Source organism: Mesoplodon densirostris, chromosome 4 (genome assembly GCF_025265405.1).
Source record: "Mesoplodon densirostris isolate mMesDen1 chromosome 4, mMesDen1 primary haplotype, whole genome shotgun sequence".
NCBI lineage: Eukaryota > Metazoa > Chordata > Mammalia > Artiodactyla > Ziphiidae > Mesoplodon > Mesoplodon densirostris.
Window position 1 is genome coordinate 168937449 of NC_082664.1, and position 17495 is coordinate 168954943.

At 34.4% G+C, this 17495-nt stretch overlaps 1 protein-coding gene across 1 annotated transcript in view; it reads left to right on the forward strand.

Moving 5' to 3' along the window:
- MALRD1 (MAM and LDL receptor class A domain containing 1) overlaps nt 1-17495 on the forward strand; it is a 625167-nt gene that overhangs the window by 253174 nt on the left and 354498 nt on the right. The window contains exons 23-25 of the mRNA XM_060096153.1: nt 4515-4671; nt 8830-8940; nt 12410-12623. Of these exons, the coding sequence (XP_059952136.1) occupies nt 4515-4671; nt 8830-8940; nt 12410-12623 (482 nt within the window). The remainder of the gene's footprint in view (nt 1-4514; nt 4672-8829; nt 8941-12409; nt 12624-17495) is intronic.

The window sequence follows — 17495 nt, forward strand, 5'->3', positions numbered from 1 at the left end:
TCAATTTTACTCCACTTGACAAGCACCAGCTGTCTGGCCCAGGGGCCCATCTATCTCCCACCTCCTGTGGACTGTTAGTTACAAATACATAACGATATAAAAGAGCTTGCACCAGAATGCAAATTAATTCACTGCTTCAATTATCAAGAAGGTCTCACTATGAAAAATAGTGTCAGCTGATCTGACAGTGTGTGTAATGAATTGTTGTGTATTTTACTGAGGCTTCTTATTTACTTGCAATCCAGGAACATACAGTTTAGTTCAAGGATCTCAGTTTGAGTCAGTAAAGGTGTGTTGAAGATTTCTAGCAGGATGGTAGGATCAGGTGTGTATTATAAAGGACCAATAAGGTCAAATAGAAACTTTTTTGTTTGTCTCTTCTGCAATACTCCAGAAGAATCTAGAGGGTGTGTGTGGAATTTTGGAGTCCGACAGAGCCGGTTTCAAACCTTGGTTGATGGGGTGGGAGGTTGGAGGGGGAGCATGCCTTGACATTCAAGAAGGAATGTTCCTTTTTCCTTAATTTATATTCTAAAAATCCCACATAAGAGCTCTGAGTGTTCCGTCTTATTTAAGAAGCTCCAGCAGTTGGTGAGTCAGACCGTGAAGTTGGTGGGAGGGGCGGGGAGCAGTTGCACATAGCAAGGTTGGTGCACCACAGACACGAGGGTAATACTATGGAAACCCCTAGGAGGATTATACTGTTGAACAGTTTGTATTTTCTGTTACTCATGAAAGTAATCAAGTTCATGACAACTTTCAGTAGCTCATATGCCATCAGGTATGTTATAACAGCCTACATTATCATAATCAATCACAGGCTATATCTCAACCCAAAGGATAAGCCTGAAGAATATGTCCCTTATACTGTACAAGTATTAAAGGTCAGTTGACCTAACTCAAGAATATTTTTATTTGTCCATGCAAGGGTATTTTTTCTTATTAATTTAATTAGGGTGAATACCCAGGAGATTCTCAAATAAGGGGGGAAAATGTCAATTTTTAAATTGCTTAATTTGTGTAATATTAAGACTTTAGAAACTGATTATCCTATGAGGCTTAGGCAACTTTCTTTAAAATAGCTTGGACTATAAATCAGACCTCTTTTAATAAATGACTTCTTAATGACTTATACATCATCGCCTGGGATCTTTATTTTTGCAACACCTGAGTGTAAAGCACTGCTTTCTTTAAACCTTTACTACTGTGTGGTTTATGATGTGTTTTGTTAGGAAAGGTATATTTCTATAAAACATTCTACTTCCAGCCCTGTATGAGAAGTGACAATTTGAAGGCTGGTAGAGAGATGCTGATATTTTATGAGTGACAGCACTGTTAGGTGTGATCATTACTGCTGTATTCATCCCAGGAGGGCAATTGATTTCCTTTGCAGGTACATGCTCAGATAATCTCATCTCAGACATAGGCAAGTGTTCATATAATTCTTCATTTTTCCATTAGCAATCATACATACATCATGTGCCCCCAATTAATGCATAAAAGACTGGTGACTGAATGATATACTTTTACACTAGTACTGTGTTTGTGGGGCAATGTAAAAACACAAATGCAGTTTTGTTATTTCCATTTTTCAAACTGATCTCCTGGCATGTCTCCCTTTTTTCATTTTCCTTGCAATTGAAATATATATATTTCAAGGATATATAATTTTAAAGAATTGTTTCAATAATTTATTTTAAATTTATTATTGTGACTGAATTTTCTCAAGTTATACTGTATTGGGGAAATTAAACATTAACATTTTTCATAGTGTAGTTTCTGGGAAATTAGTACAGGGACCTCCAGTTGAAGAACCATTGAATAGATGCTTTTATCATTACTAGAATTGTGACTTTTAGTCACTTAATTCTTCCATGGTCTCTAACATTGTTCTGTCTTTTTATGTTTTTTTCTCCCCCAGCCTGGAATATACTATTATCAACTTTTCCTGTGTAATTTCATCTGACTCTACAGTTCTGTCACTCCCTAGGTCTATTTATTTCCACATGTGCTGTACTGATTTTAAATTACCTTGTGTATTTTGTTTATCAAGTACTTTTGGAGAGTCTACTGTGAACCAGGCACTGTGTAGGAAACAAAATAGCCGTGGCCCCCAAACAAAGATAGAAAAATATTAGCATTTGGAGACATTTCATTCTGTTCTTCCTTGTATGTATGTAGTTATATAATATGTATGTATAAAAACATACACACACTACACACACACAGGCATTGTTGAACATCTGGCATAGTGCATGACATATAGTAGATAGTAAGTGTTACATTCGTTAAATGGGATACAAATGTTTTCTCCCATTTACTGGTTGGCCTTGATCATCATATTGGTATCTTTGATAAACAGGAATCCTTAATTTGAATACAGCCCTATTTTTTGTATTTCCCCTTATGGATAGTAATCCTTATATATTATTAAAGATTAATTCTCAGTCTCATATCACGAAGGTGTTGTTACGTATCTTAGGCAAGCTTTGTTGTTTTACCTTTCACATTTCAGGTACATTCTACCTGCAATTTATTATTTTTGAATGCTGTGAAATAGGGGTCAAGGTTTGTTTTATCCCCACAAGGCTACCTAGTTTATTCAATCCACATTGAAAAGATTGTCCTTTCCTTCACTGCTCTGAAGAGATAAGCTTTTCATAAATCAGATGTATAAATATATGTAGAATTTTCAGGACCCTTTTATCCATTTCTCTGGCCCATTTTTCCATCTTTACTTCAATACCACCCTGTCTTGATTATTTTACCATTATAATGAATCAGTATCTGATAGAGTAAATTCTCTAACTTTGTTCTCCTTTGTGATAAAATTGGCTATTCTTAGTCCTTTGTATTTCCATATTAAGCTTAGAATCAGTTTGTCAATTTGGGGGAAAATATATCTACTAAAATTGTGCTGGATCACAGTGAATCTGTGAACCAATGAAGAATTCATGTATTCATCTTTGTTCTCAGCATCTGTGGGGTCCTGGGATATTAAACACACACAAGGAACAAAGCTGGAACTTTTTATTCATTGACACACAATTCAGACAAATTAATATAATAATCCTAGCTCTTAAAAGCAGTCTTAATTCATACCCTGTGTAGTTCACAGGGCACTAAATTCTTTATTAGCAGCAACTAATGACATAAACATAACCACAAATCACAACTACCATTTATTAAATATATAAGATGGGCCAGTACTGTGATAGAAAGTCCACTTATTTTATTTCTAACTCCTAGTAATAATATGGAGCTATCCTGTTTTATAAATGAAGAAAGTGATAGGTTCAGAGAGGTTGAATAACCTGCCTAATGTTGCCCATCTAGTAAGTGCTGAGGTCAGAGGCCAGCCCTGCCATGTCTTTTGCCCACAGCACGTTCCTACTGCCTTGGACAAGTAACACTGGAAAGACGGACTCAATAAATACGTAGTGACTGAGTGAATACCTCTCCCTTTCTCTCCATCTCTTTTCTATTAATGATTCATGTCTTTCCTCAAAAAAAAAAGATAAAACTTTCAAAATGGTTTTAATAAGTAGCAAGTTTAAACTCCATGGTACTTGTATCACATGTGGTGAAAAAGTGGTGTGAAATATAATTAATCAAAGAAATTAAAGAATGCCAGAATGTCTGAATTTTGAGGAATCACTTCTTATTTAATATTTCAAAAAGCTGTGTGTTACATAGCATGTCTTTAATGTTTTATTATCTCTTTTTTGAATTGGTAATTAAAGTGGGGGCATAAACTCTATCCCTTATGGCAAGATTACATTGATATTTAAGTGTTTCCATCATTATTTTCCCTCTCTGGTTTGGAACTAGGGGGAAAAAAAGACACACTTTAAAAATTATCTACCCACTTAAGCCAAATGATGGAGAGACTTGAGTCCTGATAACAGTGTTTGTGCCCCTGGATCCAACTGTGCCTGAAGCTAGTGTATCCCCTGTACTTCTCAGTTATGTGAACCAATAAATACCCTTCTTTACTTAAAACAACATTAAAAGGTTATCTACCTGCTTATTAAAATATGTTTAAGTAAAACTGACCTAAATTAATAGACAAAATAAATTTGAACCTGAAAGCCTTTTAGACCAGTGAGTAGAACTCCAAGACAGTTTCCTTTCTCTTTTTCATACTTTAATTATTTATATTTTTGTTCTTTTTATGCCTCTTCTAAATGTATTCAATGCTTCAATGTCTCATTTTACCCACATAAAAAAACTCTACAAAACTGATCAGAGTATCAGCAGTATTATTATAAAAAAATCAACCAAGTTATTACATATTAGGCCTAATGATTTCAACCTTTACCATAATTTTTGTACATTGTACCAATGGACACATGGATTCAAAATCAAAATAGTAGAATTATTTATAGCACCATTGCTCTAAAAGCATTGTTATACTTTTAGGAGAAATTTTAGAACAATAAAATATGGTTAATGACAAACTGTATTTTATGATTTTCTTTTTTTACCTGATAAATGCATCATTCTTTCCCCAGAAATACCACAGATGGCTGGTACCTGTATGCTGATAGCTCAAATGGAAAGTTTGGTGACATGGCTGACATCCTCACTCCTGTTATTTCACGCACGGGACCAAAATGTACCCTGGTGTTCTGGACCCATATGAATGGTGCCACAGTTGGTTCTCTCCAGGTACTTCTTAGGCAATTGCATTTTCTGAATTTCTTCTACAAAAATTCATATTGTATAATTTAGTGTTATTAAAATATGTAGTCTGCTAATAAATGAAAATGGACAGTTATCAACACTTCACTGGTTTGAAAACAGTATGATTGAAAAAAAGCTTCAGTAGAATTGGACCTGAATGGCGAATAGGATTTCTTTAAACTATTCTATTTATGATTATGGTCTTTATTCTGAGGTTGCAGCTTCTGTGTAATACTGTTTTACCCTTGAAATATGTCATATAGGTTTCAGTATCAATATTCTGAGAATAACACAATCAAATGAATATATACATTTTGGTGATATTCGGATGTGCCTTCTTGCTGTCTTTGATATAGTGGTGCTACATTCTCCAATATTCTCTTTCAAATTGTTTTTTTGTAAAAAAAAGAAATTGTTTCATACTCACAAAAGGTTGCAAGAATCTCACAGACAACTGCATTCTACCTTTCACTCAGAGATTCTGGTTTTTGCTCATTGTCCCAATAACATCTTTTATAGGAAAAATTGAGTTCAATACAGAATTACTTATCACACTCCATTGTTATTTCTTTCTAGTGTCTTTATATTTTTATTTTTTATTTTTTATAAATTTATTTTTATCTTATTTTTGGCTGCATTGGGTCTTTGTTGCTGCGTGCGGGTTTTCTCTAGTTGTGGAGAGCAGGGGGGCTACTCTTCATTATGGTGCATGGGCTTCTCATTGCGGTGGCTTCTCGTTGTGGGGCACAGGCTCTAGGCATGCAGGCTTCAGTCGTTGTGACACGTGGGCTCAGTAGTTGTGGCTCACAGGCTCTAGAGCTCAGGCTCAGTAGTTGTGGTGCATGGGCTTAGTTGCTTCCTGGCATGTGAGATCTTCCTGGACCAGGGATGGAACCTGTGTCCCCTGCATTGGCAGGTGGATTCTTAACCACCACACCACCAGGGAAGTCCCTAGTGTCTTTAAAACAGAAGTAATTCCTTCATTTCCCTTAAACCTTATGATCTTGATATTTTTAAAGGTTATAATCCAGTCATTTTGTGAAATGTCCTTCAAATTGGATTTGTTCAATGTTAAACATTTTTTCCCTGTAATATCACCAATATTGTATTATTTTTATTGCATCCCATTGGTTAGTACATGATGTCTATTGGTCTCAGTACTTTTGTTCCCTTTGTTATCAATAAATATTTTGTGATGAGATATTTTGAGAGTATGTAAAATCCTGATCTCAACTCAATTATACCCACTAATTTTTGCTTCCTTTAGTACTTTTTGCCACATTAATTTTACTATGATGATTGCCTATTTTTGTCTAACTCCATCATTCTGTCTACATTTGTAGGTTGGTTTTCTCTTGTTAGAAAAATTCTCCATTTATTGATTTATATCAGTGTGGACTCATGGATTCCTATTTTATCCAGTTTGTTGTCAATACTATTACTATTTATTGGTTCTTACATTGTCCCAGATTCAGTTATAGGAAACCCTTTAAACTGACTTCTGTGTCTCTTTGACAAGTCCAATCATTCTTTGATCATTTCCTTCCTTTTTGGCCAAGAAGATGTTCCAGACTCAACTTTTTGTTATCCTGTTCCATCCCTGGAGGTAACTATTTTTCCAGCGGGTCCTGGTTTTTTTTAGATGACCAAGTTATACGGACAAAACAGAAAGAGGTTCTGCAATTTTAAGGCAGATCCTCTAGATCCTGTCTTCCCCTATTAGACATGCCTTATATAATAGATAAGGTTTGTAAGTATACGTATAGACACATCATTTACACAGAGAAGCCAACTCAATTTTGAAGCATCTCCGTTTATACTCTGTTTCATAGCTTACATGACATTTTCCAAGAAGCCATGTCTGAAAAATAAATCCCCAGATTTCAGAATTGTTTACATGAGCAGTTTTAGGCCAGGGATATCTCACTAAAAACAGCCATAGATAAGGTCTCTCCCCCCGTCAAATAACATTAATTTGTTTTCCAAGAAGTCTATGTTTAGTATATTTGCAAAGAGATTACACTTGGGCTACCTGCTTTATTTTTCCCCAATAAATAGAAATAGACTGCAGATCAGCTGCTTAACCACTTCTTTCCTAGTAGCTTGATGTAATTTTAATATTAGGTATTTTTTCTCATTTTTTAACTATCTTATTCTAGGATTTTCCTGGCCATATTAAATATTATTTTCCTCCCCAAATTAGATAAACATATCTTATTTTTAAAATGCTGTTACTTTTTTTATTGGAAACATGTTAAATTTATAAAGCAATTTTGGAAGAATAGTTTTATTTATTATAGGTGAGACTTCTCACCAAAAACAGTTTAAGAGTAAACTTGTTTGTGTATATGTATGTGTGCATGTTTAATAATCTGAAAGCATCCAAGTAGTCTTGTGGATTGATGTGACAATTTACCATTTGTGTCGCATAGAGTTTTTAAAAATGGTTTTAGACAAAACAATCAATACAGCTAACTACAGGGTTTGCATCAGAAAAATGAGAATTACCAGGTATATTTTGTGTTTGAGATTAATTATCTGGTAGGATTTCATTTTTTCAGAATAAGATTTTTTGTGAAAAATTATAAAACAACCTTAAAATTTTATAAGTAGTTAATTATCAAATAATTAAAATGGTAATACATATGATCCTTATTTTGTGCACAGCTTAGTAAAATAACATTAAATGTTGCATTACTATGTTGCATGAACACAGTTTTCCTTAGTGATTTGTGTATAGAGCAGTATTCATACAAAGAAGATCTAATTCCTATACATTCTTTTTAGTATCCTTCAAAAATGATTTTTGTATATTTTAGAAATTCTGTTTTCTTGACTTTAATAATATGTTGATTCAACTTGAATTCAAGAATTTAGTGATATCTTTGCTAGCCACATGCGACTTTTTATATGACTCTAGAAACTCTAGCTCTATAAAAATAACCATTTGCATTTAATTTTTTTAATATAAATTTATTTATTTATTTTTGGCTGCGTTGGGTCTTTGTTGCTGCGCACGGGGTTCCTCTAGTTGTGCCACGTGGGGGCTACTCTTTGCTGTGGTGCATGGGCTTCTCACTGCTGTGGCTTCTCTTGTTGCAGAGCATGGGCTCTAGGTGCATGGGCTTCAGTAGTTGTGGCGTGAGGGCTCAGTAGTTGTGGTTCATGGGCTCTAGAGCACAGACTCAGTAGTTGTGGCACACGGGCTTAGTTGCTCCATGGCATGTGGGATCTTCCCGGACGAAGGCTCGAGCCCGTGTCCCCTGCATTGGCAGGTGGATTCCTAACCACTGAGCCACCAGGAAAGTCCCCTGCATTTAATTTTTTAAAAACTGATCATGAAAGCATTCAAAGTTACCTTCACTTTCAAAAGTCAAAATCTCCCCAAACCCTTTATGTGAGTAATGAATTGGTTATACACATTGTATTGTTAAAAATTAGTGCTGTGAAATAATTAAATACATCATCTAAGTCAGTTATTTTAAAATGTGGAACTCTACTGCTCTTCCCTATTTAATTACTTTCTTGATGGCTCATTTTGTGTCATTCTAAAAGAAGAGGCATGATAATTTTTCTGCTGAGATGAGTCTCAATTTCCCTTTAGAATGAGGGCCCAGTAGTACTGGTGAGAGTTTTTTGGGTGGAGAGCTCTTGCTGGCTTAGATGAGTAGGTGCCCACTCACATCACCCATATGTGCTGTTGGAATTGAATGGACTCCCACTGTAACATCCCCATCCCCACTGGACCTAATGTCATTCTCAAAACTGTTTTTAGTAAATAATTCTGTGCTTTTCATGTGACTACATGAATATTATTTAATATTGAGACTTCCAGTTGTTCTTGCTGTCAGATTTTTAAAAACTAAGGTAGTTAAGAGTTCTTAATCATATGGTGCCCAGATAACTTCAGACTTGACTGACAGATATTCATGCACAAATTTATTACACAAAGCACATGAGGTACCCTGGGGGCACAGTGCTGTTCTAGAAAACAAAGACATCTAATGAAAAATGTCTGAGCTTTTCTCTCAGGGTTTCATGTTGATATTAAAATGAAAAAAAAAATTACTGGGAGAATTCTACATGTTTAGAATTTGTCAAGGTAAAATATTTCAACACTTCTTACTTGATTTATCTCTGCAGGTACTCAGCAAGATAGACAATGTTACTTCTAAACTGTGGGCTCAAAGTGGACAGCAAGGTGCACAGTGGAAAAAATTAGAGGTGTTTTTAGGCGTTCATTCCTATATACAGGTTTGTAATCCAAGTATTTAGATGATGATTGAATTTTGTTGATTCTTTAATTTTAATTTATTTCCTCTACCCCTTGTCTTCTTGTCTCTCTTTCCCTTTCTGATGTGCTGTATGAACGCTTACCACTCCTTACAGCATTTTCCATAAGGAATTTATGGTTCTGAAATGCCCTAATTTTTTTTTCCCAAAGAGGCAACCATTTTTCTAGGAACATCTCATTTTAGTGACAACCATCTCCTGCCTCCACAATCAGCCTCCTACATATTAAGAACACCTCCCACTATTTTGCAAATATATTCTCAGAGACTGTAGAGTAATTACATTAGTTTATTTCAAACCCAATTAAAGAGACCTTTGAAAGCACACTATATTGTTGAACCTTATTAGAGAAAATAGATTTACTTGACTGAAAAATATTCTCGGAGGCACAAAATTGGGTGATGCTGTATTTGTCTTCATGTAGATTACAATATTAGGAGGATAAGACCTAAAAATAAAGGAAAAGAACAAATAATACATAGAATAAAAGTAATAAAATGAAAGTAATTATGTGCCAAGATATTTACTGTGAATTTTATTTTTTTATAGATTATTAGGAAAACAGGAGCTCCATGGATGTGTGTGTTTTTTGCTTTTGGAGTTTTTGTCTGTTTTGTTTTGTTTTGCTTTTGACAGAAGGGGTGTTTATTGGAAGGTAAAGCTTAGCTATTAAGATTTAAGATTAGATAAGGGAGAGTGGGAATCCAGAGCCATTTATGTCAGAGAACATTTTTTCTTAGTCATAACTGCACAGGGCTTAATTCCTTGAATTTAGAGCCACTTATCTATAGATGCAAGCTATAATATCTTTGCTAATTGTACAGAGGACTGGAAATGCAATATGTAGCGAGAGTAACCAAATCAGCTGTGAATATTCAGTAACTGTATCTACAATCACATGCCATATCTGATAGATCAGCCTCTTTCAAGTCCACTGGAAGCACAGGCTAGATACAGCTGTTTAAAGGCATTGATACAACATTATCCCCTATTTCTTAGAATGTTAGCTATAATAAATCCCATATATTTTTGACCTCTTGCTGGGACCCAGTTTTCTTATGGGTCATTTGTAGATAATTTAGGAAATGGATAAGAATTCCAACCTGAAGAAGAAAAGATTGGACAGCAATTTAGTGGCCTTGCACAGTATGAAATTTATCATTAAGGGGATTCCACCTGTTTAACCTCCAAGACCTTTTAACTGAGGCAAGAAGAATCATCAGCAAGAACATGCAGAAGGCTGTGCTGCTGCCAGGCATTGGCTTCCACTTTAGGCGGTGAATTCTTAACTAGTCTGTGCAAGTAGAATATTTGCATGGTAAAATCATGTTCAAAACAACATTAAGAGGAATTTAAGCAGAGGAATCAATTATTAATTTAGCCTTTCTGAAATTCAATTTTTCACATTGAAATTTGAAGAGAAATATGCCCATGTTGTTTGAATCTTAAAATGAAATATTAATGGTTTCTGAATATTTGATGTTTAATGTGATTCATTCATTCCTTCAGTAAAAGCATATCAAGAACCTACTATGTGCAAGCACATTACTATGCACTGGAGAAATAGTAGTGAGACACACATACTATCCATGGTTCTTCCATTTTTACAGTATCAGTCCCTTTAGCCTCAGAAACATGAGTGCCTTTAACCCTTTAGTAGAAGTATACAGCATTGGGTAGTTTTCAGAGTTATATTTGGGAACCCGCAATTTAAGCATAACATTTAATTATAATAATTTTTATAACTAGAGCAATCACATACCTGGCACTTACTAAGTGCTAAGTTCTGTTCTATGAACAAAAAAATTACTCCTGTAACTGTATGAGGTACCTACCTTTATTACCTACATTTTATAGATTAGGCACAGAAATACCTAGAATTGGGTAACTTGCCCTACTTATACAACTACAATGGCAGTGATACTCTTTAAACACAGGCAGGTCATCTACAAGTCCATAATACAAATGCTATGCTCTATTGCTTCCTAAATTTTACAAAATGATTGACCCAGCTTTTATTTTACCAGAAAAAAATATATCATAATTGCTCTTGAAAAAAAGTTTAATCACATTCAGTATTAAAGTCTATGGAATCTTAACCAACATCGTGTGGCATTGGATTATCTGATTTCTTAATCACAGAGCATTGTCTCACAGATTTAAATTAAATGTTCAGATATATCCAGATAATACAGTACCTTTTTCAATTTGTGTATCCATGTTTTTCTTGGGCTCAATTTTCTTATAAAAGAGTTGTAGTCATTATTCTTTCTAGTTTCACCTCGTCTTAATCACATCCAAGCTCTTAATCTGTCTTACAAATTTATTTTTCTTTTCCAGCACATCTGCTCTGAAGAAAAAAAATGTATGCCTTTAATGTAAATTTGATACATGAATTTATATAAAAATTATACATTTATTTGCTTTTTTAAATAATGTGAAAGGCATGATTTTCAGTTATTCTATTCTCTCATCTTAAAAGGAAGACAACTAGGTTTTCATACAATAGTATAAAAGCATAACACATCTTAAGGAAAAACTAATTACTTCTTTCAAGAAAAATAATTGTTTAGATTTGGTAAAAAGATGGGAGTTTGATGACAACTATTTTGTATAAAAATCATGGAGGTAAATAGGTATTTCTTGTTAATGCATCTCTAATTGTCCTAAATTTACTTTAAAATATATGACTATTTCTTATGTTAACACACAAATACATATTTAGCTTGCAGACAAACTCAGTAGAAGCTGTCTGAATTAGTTTCACTTTGAAAACTTTAGTGAGTCCTGTGACTATTTTTCATCAGTTCTATCAAAGAATGTAGAAGTGGGATCTCACTGTCCAGCAATGGCACACAAGAGAATTTCATTCATCACATACATTAATCAAAGGCAAATCACAATCATTTCAAGTCCAAAGATGTGGCCAATTAAAAAAATTCATAGTTTTGAGGTTAGACATATTTTCAATTTCAAATAGTTGAGTTGAACAGATCAGAGGAATGGCAAGAAGTGGATGAAATAAAGTAAAAGATATGCTTGCATCTTCTGTCTCTTGGTGCATTCCATCACCTGGTTGACCTCCTGCTTCCACATATCATGAGGCTGTCAGAAGTGAGCAGGTCTTGTTTTGGGTCTGCGAGTTGCAGATGCTGCAGTGGTAGGTGACTCCTGCCAGTTTCTTAGGCCCTGTATGCTAAAAATCTCGACAAGAGACAATGGTGTTGCCACTCCCACATTCGTACCTGTTGAGTGTGGTAGAGATCTTTGATATCCCTCAAACTTCCTGGGTCAGTTTCATCGTAGGGATTACGGGGTCATTTTTATCAGATTCAAGCCCTTATGTTCTGTACTGTATTTACTGTTTGCCCCAAGTTTTGAATTCTTGATGGACGAGTCAACTGATATTGGCTTTATTATTTTTTTTAAGATTGTCTTCAGGGCAAAACGTGGTATCAGTTACGTAGGAGACGTAGCAGTGGATGATATTTCCTTTCAAGATTGTTCCCCCCTACTTAACGCAGACAGAACGTGTACGGCTCAAGAATTCACATGCGCTAACAAGCACTGCATTGCCAGGGACAAGCTGTGTGATTTTGTGAACGATTGTGCTGATAATTCAGATGAGACTCCTTTCATCTGTGGTGAGTAGAAGTGTTCTGTCTCCTTACTTTTGCCTTTGTCTCCCACAACCTTCCTCTGTGCAATGGGTTCATTGATGAAAAATACAGAGTATATATAACTCAGCAGCCAAGGCAGATAAGGTGATTTAACCATTTAAATACATTCCTTTCTCCCTCTCAATACTTAATTTAGAACCGAAAGTCATTTAAAACTAATCAATGGCTTTCTGTTTGTATGTGAACAATTGGAGATTAACTGGAAAACAGGTGTCTTCAAAGACAAACGGAATGCAAACAAGTATTTTCCATATGAAATAAATCTTTGGAAAGAAGGCAAGCAAAACGTCCACCAATGGCAATTCACATAAGGTTGACAAGCCTTTGTGCTTTTTTTTTTTTTTTTTTTTTTTTTTTTTTTTTTTGCTGTACGCGGGCCTCTCACTGCTGTGGCCTCTCCCGTTGCGGAGCACAGACTCCGGACACACAGGCCCCGCGGCCATGGCTCGCGGGCCCAGCCGCTCCGCGGCATGTGGGATCCTCCGGGATCGGGGCACGAACCCGTGTCCCCTGCATCGGCAGGCGGACTCTCAACCACTGCGCCACCAGGGAGGCCCAAGCCTTTGTGCTTTGATGGATTTCAGGGAGTTGTCATTCCCTTGGGTCAATTATGAGCTGGGATAAGTGGATAAAAAAGCCAAAAAATCAATATCCAGATAATGTATAAAATAGACAACGTGATCTCCTAAGGGAAACACATATCAGCTGTGTAATATTGTTAAAAGAGGTCAACTCATAATAAACGGCACCTGTTAAAATATCCTTAGCTAAATGGGCCATATGTGCTCATTCAGGGGAGTCTAAAATCATGGAACACAGTGCGTTGTTGCCTCATTTCATTGCAAATGAGGTGAAAACAAATTGTCAGAATTAAGGTTGACAAATTATTCCACTATTACCAATAATAATTTCTGAGCTAGCGTATTACAGTTTGATCTCTTTTTTGCCTCTTGAAACCAAATCTGGAATCACAAGAACAACATCAATATATTAAGAGCTCACATTTACATAAAACTTTTAACTTTCAAAGCCCTTCTCTCTACTAATCTCCACTTGATCTTCACAGAAACCCGACGGGTAAGTGGGACAGATATTACTAGTGCATTCCATGGATAAAGCTCCTGAACAAGAGTGGCTAAGATTTGGTAAAATTTTGTAAAACTGGTACTGACAGAGTTGATCATAGTTTCCAGGTACTTTGATTTATGATTCACTGCTTTGCCCAAGCCACCATACCACCTCTGTGTACAACTGAATCTTAGGAAAACCAAAAAAGTTGTAGATGTAGAAATCCTGTGTATATCCAATAACTATTTGTTTCTTCAAGTGTGGATTATATCTTATAATATCAATTACTATTATATGAACCAAGAAAAACTGTTTGACTAATCTTGTATTCTGTATTAATTTTTACCTTTAACTTATGAATATTTTTGCTGCGTTTTTAGTTATTTTCTGCATCACATGCTTTTACATTTTCTTCATTGCTATTTTCATATGAGTATCTCACAAATCTATTAGGTTATCAGTCGAACAGAACACATATTATGCTTTTGAATTTTATTTGTCATGTTGCCAACTTATCTCTTTCCCAAGATATGATTTAATGCAATTTTTTCAGTGTTAAGTATTTTATTTCTGGCTAAATTTTCCTTGAACTCTTTTTATTTAGATAATAACTTTGCGAATATTTCTAGGAATCCTCTATCTGTGTTTGGGATGGTATACTGATATACTAAGAGGGTCAGAGAAATGTACTGAAACTTATGGTAGTTCTTCTGTATGGAAAATAAAGACAAAAGTAATTACAAACCCTTGGAGGGAAAGTTTTATCAGAAGGTGCTTTCTGGTGAACTGACTGCCAAACCACTGTAACGTTTGAAAGGGGCTGTGATATCAGTAATACTGGAGCAAGAGAGATGAATTAGTTCCAGATATTATATGAGAAGAAGAAAATATTTTCAGCTCCTTAGAATAAATAAACAACCAAAAAGTGAGAACAAACCTTAAAAGTAACCCACATTTTGATATTGGTTCTTATTACATGAATATGATTTCTTTTTATGTAACACTGCTTATTTTATTATGTATTTAAAAATTCAATTGTATTCCTATGTTAATGTTTTAAATGTTTTAATTATAGAGTGGCTAGAACCTGCTATATGAATTATGAGTGCTGTTATTTTTACTGCATATACTATCAACTTTGATGCTTAATTAGACCCAGAAGAATAGGAAGAAAAACTTTAAAAAAAATCACCATAGCAATTGATCTCAGAAGTTTGGCTGACAACCAACCAAGAATTTAGACTTACGTTTCATGATCTTTGGAACTTGTGTGAGGTTTTTTTTTTGTTTGTTTTGGGTTTTTTTTTTTTGTGAGAAGTCTAAGTAAAGGCTGAACATGTATCACAACTCTAAAAAAATATCTAAAATATCATTTGGTGTAAATACACCACCTAGGAATAGAAGAAAGAATGAAACTGCTGAGCTCTTTGTAAAGGCATAGACTATCTCTGACAAAAGAAAAGAAAATAATCCTTTATAAAACAAAAGTACCTGTGGCTTTAATTTTCTGTAGACCAATATAGGCTCAGAAAGCAAGGTTTGGAAGACAGATTAACTGTTTTTTTTTTTGCTTTATAATATAAATATATCTAAAATATAGGACATAGTCAAAAAGAAAGTGATTTGTGTATCTGAGAAATCTGAAATCTCAGTTGAACATATTTTGCCATTGGTATAGAGGCTCCTTTGGCAAACAATCATATTTTTGTTTCTCTGTACTTTCCAATTAGCATATTTATTGGTGATACACAAGAGTATCTCAGACATGCTCAAAATAATTTAATTCTGCACTGTGATTAGTAAGGATGCAGGATATTTGACCAGAATAATTAGTAAGTAATCTGAACCTAATGGGCACATGTAATACTGTATTTCCCAACTGCAGACATCTATTTCAAGTACACACAGAATATATGTTATTAAGCACTAAGCAAACATCAATAATTTTAAATGGATTAAAGTGAAATGGATTACATCTTTTGAATTAGGCTGGAAATCAGTTGTAAGACAAAAGCTAGACAATTCCCTGTTAGTTACAAGACACTTTTAATAACCCATCTCCCCACCAAAAAAATTACAGTAAAATTAGAAAATGTTTTAAATAAATAATAATAATAATAGTGCATTAAAAAACCTGTGGTAGGGCTTCCCAAGAAAATGCTTAGTGAAAAATTTATATACTTAAATCCTTACCAAAGAAATTAATTGGTTAATAATACAAATTAGTGGAATATAACATAAATGTCAGAGAGAGAGGATTTGGAAAGACTGATAATATTTTCAAGACCCTGTCAAGAATGATCAAGGGAAATCGAGAAGACAAAAATATCAAATTAATTTAACATATATTTACTGAAAAGGTATATGTCAAGCAGTGTTTGAGACATCTAGTGTACATCCATAAATGAAACAGACAAAAATCATATTACCCATTCTCCTTTGTTAAACAGAAAATATTCTTTCTTCCTCTACACACACACACATACACACACACACACAGAATATCCATGTGTGTGTGTTTGTGTGTATGTATATTACAGAGTTTGTCAGAAGTTGATAAGTGATACATTTTCTATGAGAAAACATAGAGTAAATTAAAGGAGATGAAAAATGGAGGGAGAGCAAATAGCAATATTAGGGAGCTTGATGAGGATAGGCCTGATGAAAGATATTTAAACAATTTTTTTTCATTTTACTTATTTATTCCCCCTCCCAGTTTTACTGAGATATGATTAACATACAGCCCTGTATAAGTTTAAGGTATACATCATTGTGACTTATTTATATTGTGAAATGATTACCACAATAAGTTTAGTAGTAATCCATTAACATCCATTTTCTCATATAGGTACAAAAAAATAAAAAGAGGAAAAAATGTTTTTTCCCTTGAAATGAGGACTCTTAGGATCTAATCTCTTTCAAATATATCATATAACAGTGCTAACTATAGTCATCATGTTGTACATTACAGCCCTAGTGCTTATTTATCTTATAACTGGAAGTGTGTACCTTTGGACTCCCTTCATCTAATTCCCCCTCCTGGGCAAATTCTTGAAGGAGATCTGGGACTTAGCCAATACTTGTTATTTTCTTTCTTTCTTTCTTTCTTTTTTAAAAATTATAGCCATCCTAGTGTGTATGAAGTAGAATCTCATTGTGGTTTTGATTTGTCTTTCCCTAATGACTAAAATGTTAATCATCTTTTGTTGTGCTTATTGGCCATTTGTGTATATTCTTTGGAGAACTGTCAAAGTTCTCTGTGCTTTTCTTTACAGGATTGTGTGTTTTTTATTGTAGAGTTGTAAGAGTTATTTATATATTCTGGATATTAAGCCCTTATCGTATGTATGATTTGCAAATATCTTCTCTCATTCTGGAGGCCGTCTCTTAAATTTTTCAATAGAATTTATTTTTTAAAGGAGTTGTAGGTTCACAGCAAAACTTAATCCCCACACATGCACAGCCCCCCCGGACTATCATGTCCCCCACCAGAGTGGTGATTTGTTACACGGGAGATGTCATTATCACCACAGTCCATAGTTTATGTTAGGGTTCCCTCTTGGTGAAAGAACACGTGATTAACAATAAATCAAACTCTTATACTCAGTTACTTATAGTAACCTTGCTAAAGTCATTACAAATATTTTTAAACACATTTTTTCCTATTGGATGAATGTTTCTAAAAATATCATTTTTTAATGTTACATCAGTGTGCAATTTAACACTGCTGAAAAATTATCTAAACTCAGTTACTCAAATCTTGGTCTA